This window comes from Populus trichocarpa, chromosome 17, assembly GCF_000002775.5.
Source record: "Populus trichocarpa isolate Nisqually-1 chromosome 17, P.trichocarpa_v4.1, whole genome shotgun sequence".
Classification (NCBI taxonomy): domain Eukaryota; kingdom Viridiplantae; phylum Streptophyta; class Magnoliopsida; order Malpighiales; family Salicaceae; genus Populus; species Populus trichocarpa.
The window spans coordinates 4,895,407-4,904,066 of record NC_037301.2 but is presented as its reverse complement, the minus strand read 5'-3'; the positions used below and the strand labels follow the sequence as shown (position 1 = coordinate 4,904,066).

Genomic DNA, 8,660 nt, shown 5'->3' with positions numbered 1-8,660 from the left:
AAAATATTTGATGCTTATATTTAATCAATTAATTTAATTTAATTTCAAAAGCAAAAAACCTTATAAAAAAACTAAATTGAACAAAGCTCAAAAAAGGTAACTCGGGTTTCTTTAAAAACAAATGGAAAATCCTATAGGAAGTGGAAAAAAATAAGAAAATGTTTGAGGATGAAACTGAAAAAAAAAATATCTAAAAAAGGAAAAAAAAACCCAAGCGAATCCGAGTGAACCTTTTAAACCCAGGTTTATCTCTCAAAGCTGCAACCCGTTAAATTCCACACCTGGACTCAACTAAGATTCTCAATATCAAAGAAAAAAAATTCTTTTAAGAGAGCAAGATCTAACAAAGAGCATAAAAAAACCAAGGTAATATCATATCAATTTAATATCAAATGATGAAATAAATTAATTTAATCTAGTTTAAAAAATATTCTTTTTGAAAGAGGTAGATCTAGTAAAAAAAACAAAAAATCCTCGAGGCAATCTGTGTTACTCTTAAAAAGTTAGAAAAATCCCATTGAAAGTGGAAACAGATACCAGATTATGAAACAAAAAAAAAGATTAAAAAAGGAATGAAAAAAATCAGGCTGACCTGGGCAAACCTCCTAACATCAAATTTATATCTTAAACTCACAACCCATTAAGGTCTAGAGCCAGACTCAATAAAAAAGGTCAACACTCAACAAATTTAATGTTGAAGGATGAAATTGCAAAATAAAATCAAACTAAAAAAAAATTAATGTTAAAAATTTTGATAGGAAAACAAATCTAAGGAGGATGAAATCGAAAAACAAACTAATTCTATAAACTATTTTAAGTGGAATAAATATAAATTAAAAGAATGGAGGCCAAATTAAACATATGAAAAAAAATCCATGGGGAATGGAATTAAAAAACAAAATTCTAATTTTACAAATTATTTCTAATAAAACAAATACTAATCAAAAGATCATAGACCAAATCTAGAAGAAAAAATAATTGAAGGGTTGCATTGAATTTTTAAAGGATCAAATTTAAAAGATAAAAAAATCAATATAGGATGAAATTGAAAACAAATTATTTTTTTATATAAACTATTTTAAATAAAATAAATACTAATCAAAAGACCAATGACCAAATTTGAAGACAAAACTAATTAAAGGGCTATATTGCATTTTTTTTGGGACAACACACTTTCCTAGAATGAGAGAGAAATAAAAAAATAAAAAGAAATAGAGGTTGATAGTGATCCACAGACGCAGAAGAAACATGCACCACTGGGTCAGGTAGAGACCGTCGAGAGGATTCCATCACCACCTTGAAAACCACAATTTAACCATGTAAATTAGTTGCCACAAATTTACTAGACCCCGTGCGTCATTGAATTAATTATTTAAAATAATATTATATAACTGGTAAAAAACATAACACCCCCTCCTCAATTCAATAATAAATATATGTTATTTTGCTTTTAAGTATCAAAATATATTTAATGTGAAAAAAAATATGTGAATACAAATTTATCCCAATTAATTAAGCAATTCTCTTAAAAGAAATAATTTTCAGTTTTGGAAAGAAATGTGTAGATGGATAATAGGGTTTCAATCTATAATGTTACGAGTCTGAGACCACATTAACTTTGAGTTTTTTTTTTTTTTTAATAAACCCGGAAACGGATGAAGATACTTTCCAAAAGGACTTCCATGTAAAGCAGCCACCGTCAACCTCAGCTTCAGATAAATCCTAAAAACGTAAGATAATTGAAGAACACAAAGGGTACGGCGCAATTACCGATACCATCCCCTTGGACGCATTCAACAAAGGAATCCGACATGAGGCCAAAATAAAATAAAAAGTAAAAATAGTATTGCCACCACGGTTTACGCAAAAAATAGAAACTGCGTCACCTTGGAATTGGAGTTTTTCTACGAGTTTGTTTCTCTTTGTTTTTTTTTAATGTTTTTTCATGTTTATCTTTGATATTATCTGAAAATATAAAAAATATATATTTTTTTTGAATTTTTTCAAAAACGTTACTGTCAATGTCTGGCTACATTTTGCCATAAACTTTTTTCATGCTGCTTATCATCATCATATCATCTCATCGTCATTCAGACAGGGAGAAAGAAAGAGATGGCTACAGGCACAGAAGTGGTGAGTGATAATGGACATGGATGCTGCAAGAAAGGACCAGGTTATGCGACACCACTTGAAGCAATGTCTGGTCCGAGGGAGTCACTTCTCTATGTCACTTGTGTTTACTCTGGTAATTATTATTAATAACTTGCTTTATTTCTTTCTCTTTCCCATCATGTTCTTTTTACTTATTTGATGAGGAATATATTTATATGATTTGTTTATATGGGCTTTTTAGGATGGAGTAGGCTTCACCGTTGTGTTTGTGTTGTGATTTGATTCTTGGGGCTTCTTGAGATTTCTGCCTTGGTTTCTTTCTGATGAAAAACTTTTTGTGACTTCAGATCTTTATTGCCAGTGTTTATCTTCAAAATTTCTGTTCTTTGGGATTTTTTTGTCAACTTTCTGGTTACATTCACGATTTGAAAAAAGAAAGAAAGAACTTTCTGGCGATGTGATCTCTGAATCTCTGATCTTTAATTTGAGGAGTTCATGTATAACTGGTGCAGCTGCTTAAAGTTTAAATTTGGTGGGGCTAAAAGAGTGCTATTGTGAGCCTTTCTTTTTCACGGGTGCTTGACTATTCATAGACAAAGAGGATTTGGCAATAGAAATACTAGGAATTCATGTGCTGCTTTTTCATTTTGATCAAAGCATCCAGTTGGATTCCTTGACATGTTTTTTTTTCCAGCAAGTAGTACCTAGGCAATATGCTGGGCTATCATAAAATGGAGACATAAATATGTTCAACTTGAATTTTTAGAAAACACTTCAAGTTCCTTCCTTCGTTGATGGACTAATTTCAAATGAGTAGATGTTCTTGAATTATATCCTGACTCCTAGATATCATCACTTTGGACAAGCTTATGAAAATTAAGTGATGAGAAGGAATGTAATTCTTTCAATATCTATACAGGAACGGGAATAGAGAAGCCTGATTATCTAGCCACAGTGGATGTTGATCCCAACTCACCTACTTATTCAAAAGTTATCCACAGGCTACCTATGCCAAACGTAGGAGATGAACTGCATCATACAGGATGGAATTCTTGCAGCTCTTGCCATGGAGATCCATCTGCAGCAAGGCGTTATCTGGTCCTTCCTTCCTTGATGTAAGATACTGTAGCTAATTTTGATTTCTACAGCTTCTCTTTCTGAATTTTAATCCTGACAAGAAAGAGAACTGCATTGGTGCGAACTAGGAGCTATGCAGGTAGATATGTGCATCAAACCAACAAACAGTAGTGCTAACATTGTCACTTGAGGATGCTTTCATAGTATAAAATCAAAATGAATATAAGAACTCATTCTTAATATAAAAAAATTAACCATGCTGTTTAGGAATTCAAACAAGAATTGGGTTGTGATCATTCGTGTGTGCGTTAAAGTTTTGAAGACTTCATGCCAACAATGTCGTGCCTACTTACTGAAATACTCTTCCACTGTGGTTTGAGATTCATCACTTATCACTTGTATCCAAGAGGTGACGCATGCTTTGAAATTCATGAATTTCAGTCAGTTCTTTGAAATCAATTTTATTTTTTATTCTAGTCACATAACTCTGCCACCTAAAGTTCAGCAATCATTTCATTTTTTTAAACTAAACACTCATTATGTTTCTAATGCAATCTACTTCCAACAGATCTGGTCGCATATATGCAATTGACACCCTAAAAGATCCAAGGGCTCCCTCATTGCATAAAGTTGTTGAGCCTGCAGATATTGTAAATAAGACAGGATTAGCATATCCACACACATCCCATTGCCTTGCTTCTGGAGATGTCATGGTATCATGCCTTGGAGATAAAGATGGAAATGCAGAGGGAAATGGATTTCTTCTACTCGATTCAGAATTCAATGTAAAGGGGAGGTGATTACCAGTGCCCCTAACCTAACAGATTTCTCTTAACACTTTTGCTTTCATTAATGCATGTGTTTGGTGATTCATTTATTCCACTCTACCAGTTAATAACTAAATCAAAGTTGCCCAGACACATGAAACAGGATTGATTATGTATCAACTCTACATTTAATCCACTTGAAAGTGTGCTGAGATGCTAAGCGTTTAGAAGATTGAGAAAATGTGATTTTTGTAACCTTTGAATCATATTCATTCTCAATCAGGTGGGAGAAACCAGGGCACAGTCCAACGTTTGGTTATGATTTCTGGTACCAACCTCGACACAACATAATGATTAGCTCATCATGGGGAGCTCCTGCAGCCTTCACTAAAGGCTTCAATCTGCAACATGTGGCAGATGGTCTTTACGGGAGGCATTTGAATGTCTACAGTTGGCCCAATGGTGAACTGAAGCAGACATTGGATCTTGGCGATACAGGACTCTTGCCATTGGAGGTTATTTCTTTAAATATAATCAACAACTTGTTCCTATGATTTAGAAAAGGCCAATGATCATTGTTCCTATGATTTAGAAAAGGCCAATGATCATTGTTCCTATGATTTAGAAAAGGCCAATGATCATTGTTCCTATGATGTATGCACAAACTCACTTGTTTGTATCTTTTCTTCATTGCTACAAAGCCATTGTGACATTTCAAAAATAAAATTTCTGACGTATCTGTTTCACTGATTTGCAGATAAGGTTTCTGCACGATCCTTCTAAAGATTCAGGGTTTGTTGGGTGTGCCTTAACAAGTAACATGGTTAGGTTTTTCAAGACCCCTGATGGATCATGGAGCCATGAGGTATGCAAATGGCGGACAATATTGCCTGTTTTCAATGTGGATAACATTTCATTTAGTTGGATAATGTCATTCTATAATGATTGCTTCTCCCAACCATTTGTCTTTCAGGTGGCAATATCAGTGAAACCATTGAAGGTGCAAAACTGGATTCTCCCAGAAATGCCAGGGCTTGTAACTGATTTTCTCATCTCTCTTGACGATCGGTTTCTGTACTTTGTCAACTGGCTGCATGGAGATGTCCGACAGTACAGCATTGAGGACCCTGAAAAACCTGTCCTGAAAGGACAAGTTTGGGTTGGGGGGCTGATCCAAAAAGGAAGCTCTGTGGTGGCTGAGGGTGAAGATGGAAAAACCTGGCAGTATGATGTTCCTGAAATCCAGGTTAGTATGATCATCAGCTATAAATTACTAACATCTATATAGGATAATCAAATTACATGCATTTAAACTAGATTCCACTATCACAGCAATGTCAACTGAAATGCATTTGGCCCATCTCTTTCAATACAGACAGCCAGCCTTTGGAATAGTTTCCACACCAAAAACTCATGCCAGATATGTATTTGTGGAATAGCAAATAGCTATAGCATTTCGTATGGAAGCTTTTGAAACAACAAAGTTTGATATGCCTTTCAGGCATACTTTCTTATTAAAGAGATCAACTACTTGGTGTCAAAGAACCATCTCAACCCAATAGCTTAAGCTTTTAGGTGAGGTCTCAGGATATGATTTATATTATTCTCTAACACCTCCCTCAAGTGAAAACCCTTTGGGCTTGAAACTTGCACAGGTCCACATTACTTTGTGCTTAATTTTTATCAAATAAATAGGGATGGTGAGATTCAAACTCGAGACCACTTGGTCATCAAGGCTCTGATACCATATCAAAAAACCATCTCAACCCAAAAGCTTAAGCTGTTAGGTGAGACCCCAAGATATAATTTATATTATTCTCTAACAAACACCCCCTCAAGTGAAAGCCATTTAGGCTTGAAACTTGCACAGGCCCACTTTACCATGTGCTTAATTTTTATCAAATAAATGGGGATGGTGAGATTCGAACTCGTGACTGCTTGGTCATCAAGGCTCTGATACCATGTCAAAGAATCATCTCAACCCAATAGTTTAAGTTTTTAGGTGAAATACCAGGATATGATTTATATTATTCTCTATCACTTGGTATCTTAGGCAACTAATTTTACATGCAATTGTCATTGGGCAGCATGGTGCACCAAGCCCACCAACTTCCTTGTTCATGCGTTGTGATGCTACATTTTTCCACTGGACTAATGTAAAGTGGGAGTAAATTAATTGGGAATTTGGGATGAAAAAAAATTTGTTTCTCAATTTTCAGTGTATGATTCTGGACCATAAATCACCGATGTAATAATGTTTTAGTCTTAGATATCTTCTTGAGAGCTTTTGTGTATCTGCCCAAGAGTCAACCTTAACGTATCATGTGGTACAGATTGATAAGCATCATAATTTCTGTTCAGGGACATCGATTGAGGGGCGGGCCTCAAATGATTCAGCTGAGTTTAGACGGGAAGCGACTTTATGTCACCAACTCACTTTTCAGTACCTGGGATCGTCAGTTTTATCCGGAACTTATGGAGAAAGGATCTCACATGTTACAGATAGATGTTGACACTGAGAAGGGTGGTCTTGCAATAAATCCAAACTATTTTGTGGACTTTGCAGCTGAACCTGATGGTCCTTCCCTAGCTCACGAGATGAGATATCCAGGTGGTGACTGCACATCAGATATATGGATCTAAGCATCCTAAATGGTTCGGCAGTGAGGGGTTACGTGAGAACAGACATTAGAAGTTGTAGTTATGTGACTGTAAATTGCAATGGCATGTTGTGGCTTACTGTTGATGGATGAGTAACTATGTCTCTTCGAATGCTTTAATCCATCCTTTTAATAATAATAATAATTGCCGTTTTCATAACCAACTTGAACTCATGGCTGATCTGACCGTATGGCCACTGATTGGTTTGGTCCCTCGATTCTTTGCTGGTGTATTTGCTTTGAAATCTCATTTGTGTTTGTGCCCTTAATATCGTCTAGTAAAATTCTCTGATTTATGAAAGAACAGGTTACGTTTTTTCAGAAAGAAGTTACAAAATGTCCAGATAATGCACCGTGGCTAACTGCTGCTGAACATAGAGCAAAATCTAGATTCTAAAGCGCAGCAAACCATTTTCTGTGGGCAGATTGTAGTCTTGTACCACTTGCCTACAAGCCAGCCTTCGGCTTCACATCTTTCTTGCAGATTTATAGCGAAAACTACTGTTGTTTTTTTAGTAACCATGTCGTTTCTAATAACAAAGTCAAAGATATAGACAAAATGATCTCTTTCGGAGTAGAGACAAAACAAAAGAAAGATGATATCTCTATAATTGAAAGAGGGTGGTGGGATCAATATGTTTTAGGTTCACGTGATTAGACAGTAAATACATAGCACTGAATTAGATGCAGCATCATAGAATTTCCATCAAACCACGTTCTAGCTGTAACACATGTACTCTGAGAAGAAACCTACAGCCTCCTGAAGACGACTTACTATAAAGAGAAAAAACCTAGCTTAGGCATCCTTGAAGTACTGCTTGCATGGAAATTTCATAAACCCTTTGGCCCTCACAGGTCATTGGAGGAAATACTAAAAGGGAAATGAACAGGAGTACACAATAATTGAAATGTCTTGATAGACACAGTTCACTACATAGGACACAAATAAAATGGAAAATCTAGTGGAAGAGACCTAACTTGTGATCCAGAAATGGAACCAAAGAGGAATAGGTCTTATTCCTTGCAACAACTTCTTGCAGCTTTATTGATAATTCTAGCTCTCAGCTCCCAGTTTAGAGTTGCTGCTATGCAAGCAAGTTCTGAAAATGTGCAATGCAGTGGTTCTATGGTAGAACTTAGTGGTCAGATGGCAGAGGGGGGATTATCAATGGAATCAGAGACAAGTCGAAGAACTGTTCGGGCTATCAAATTTATTACTCCTGGAGCTTTGAGGCCTGATGCACCATTCTGTGCCAAGGTTACAAGAGGTGAACCCTATAGTAGTAATTGCCTACCTCCACCGTCAAACTCCTACAACAGAGGGTGCAATAACTACAACAGGTGCAGGTCATGATTAGTATTGTTTGGTCTGTATAATGTGATTGTGTGGAGGGTAAATTCCTCTTCAGGAACTTTCTTTATACAATAATTTCCCGTCATTAAGGGTCTGTTTTTATGTTCTTAAGCTTTGCAATCACAAGAAAAACGATTAGCGGAATTGGATTTGTAGACACTAAACAACTGTTGAAATCAAATACATCAACTTTTGCTATCATTGGTAGTGATATGGCTGCATTAAAAATATAGATATTGCAGGACTCCATCAATCTATAATTTCTATTTTCCTGTCGAGGGGTATCGATCAATAAAGATTGTATGTTCTCTGCAATAGCCCAGCAAAATGACCTTCAACATTCTGTTCTCTTTTACTCGAGTCAAGCTGGCATGATGGTGGTTTGTACTGGAGAATACATTTCCCAGCAGCAGGACAATGACAGCCATTTACATTAGCAATGAGCTTATCCTGGACCATTACGCCTTCAACGCTCTCCGATTGGTCCTTGACACAAACACCTCAGCAGCTAATCTTAGAACAAAAAAGTCTCAATCTGCTTAGAAATTGGATGGTAGGATATGTTCAACTCTTGACATTGAAAGTAACTATAGGGGAACCCGTTTCTCATTTCTCGATCCCTCTTTTCTCCTAACATTATTATCTGCTCTTTTCATTTTTCTGGCTATTCATTCAATTCAGAATTGATGT

At 35.9% G+C, this 8,660-nt stretch overlaps 1 protein-coding gene across 1 annotated transcript; it reads left to right on the top strand.

Annotated features, from left to right (window-relative positions):
* The first annotated feature begins 1,781 nt into the window (after nucleotides 1–1,781).
* LOC18107105 (selenium-binding protein 1) lies at nucleotides 1,782–6,776 on the top strand. Its single transcript, XM_006373034.3, has 8 exons — nucleotides 1,782–1,910; nucleotides 2,095–2,245; nucleotides 3,032–3,227; nucleotides 3,758–3,985; nucleotides 4,240–4,471; nucleotides 4,714–4,821; nucleotides 4,930–5,202; nucleotides 6,318–6,776. Exons 2-8 carry the CDS (start codon nucleotides 2,113–2,115, stop codon nucleotides 6,597–6,599), a joined length of 1,452 nt encoding a protein of 483 aa, XP_006373096.1. The 5' UTR covers nucleotides 1,782–1,910; nucleotides 2,095–2,112; the 3' UTR covers nucleotides 6,600–6,776.
* The last annotated feature ends 1,884 nt before the right edge of the window (nucleotides 6,777–8,660 follow it).

Coding starts and splice junctions, on each gene's coding strand:
- LOC18107105 (XM_006373034.3), top strand. CDS start 2,113: ATGGCTACAGGCACAGAAGTGGTGAGTGATAATGGACATGGATGCTGC. Junction 4,472..4,713: donor CAGGACTCTTGCCATTGGAG/GTTATTTCTTTA, acceptor ACTGATTTGCAG/ATAAGGTTTCTGCACGATCC. Junction 5,203..6,317: donor ATGATGTTCCTGAAATCCAG/GTTAGTATGATC, acceptor ATTTCTGTTCAG/GGACATCGATTGAGGGGCGG.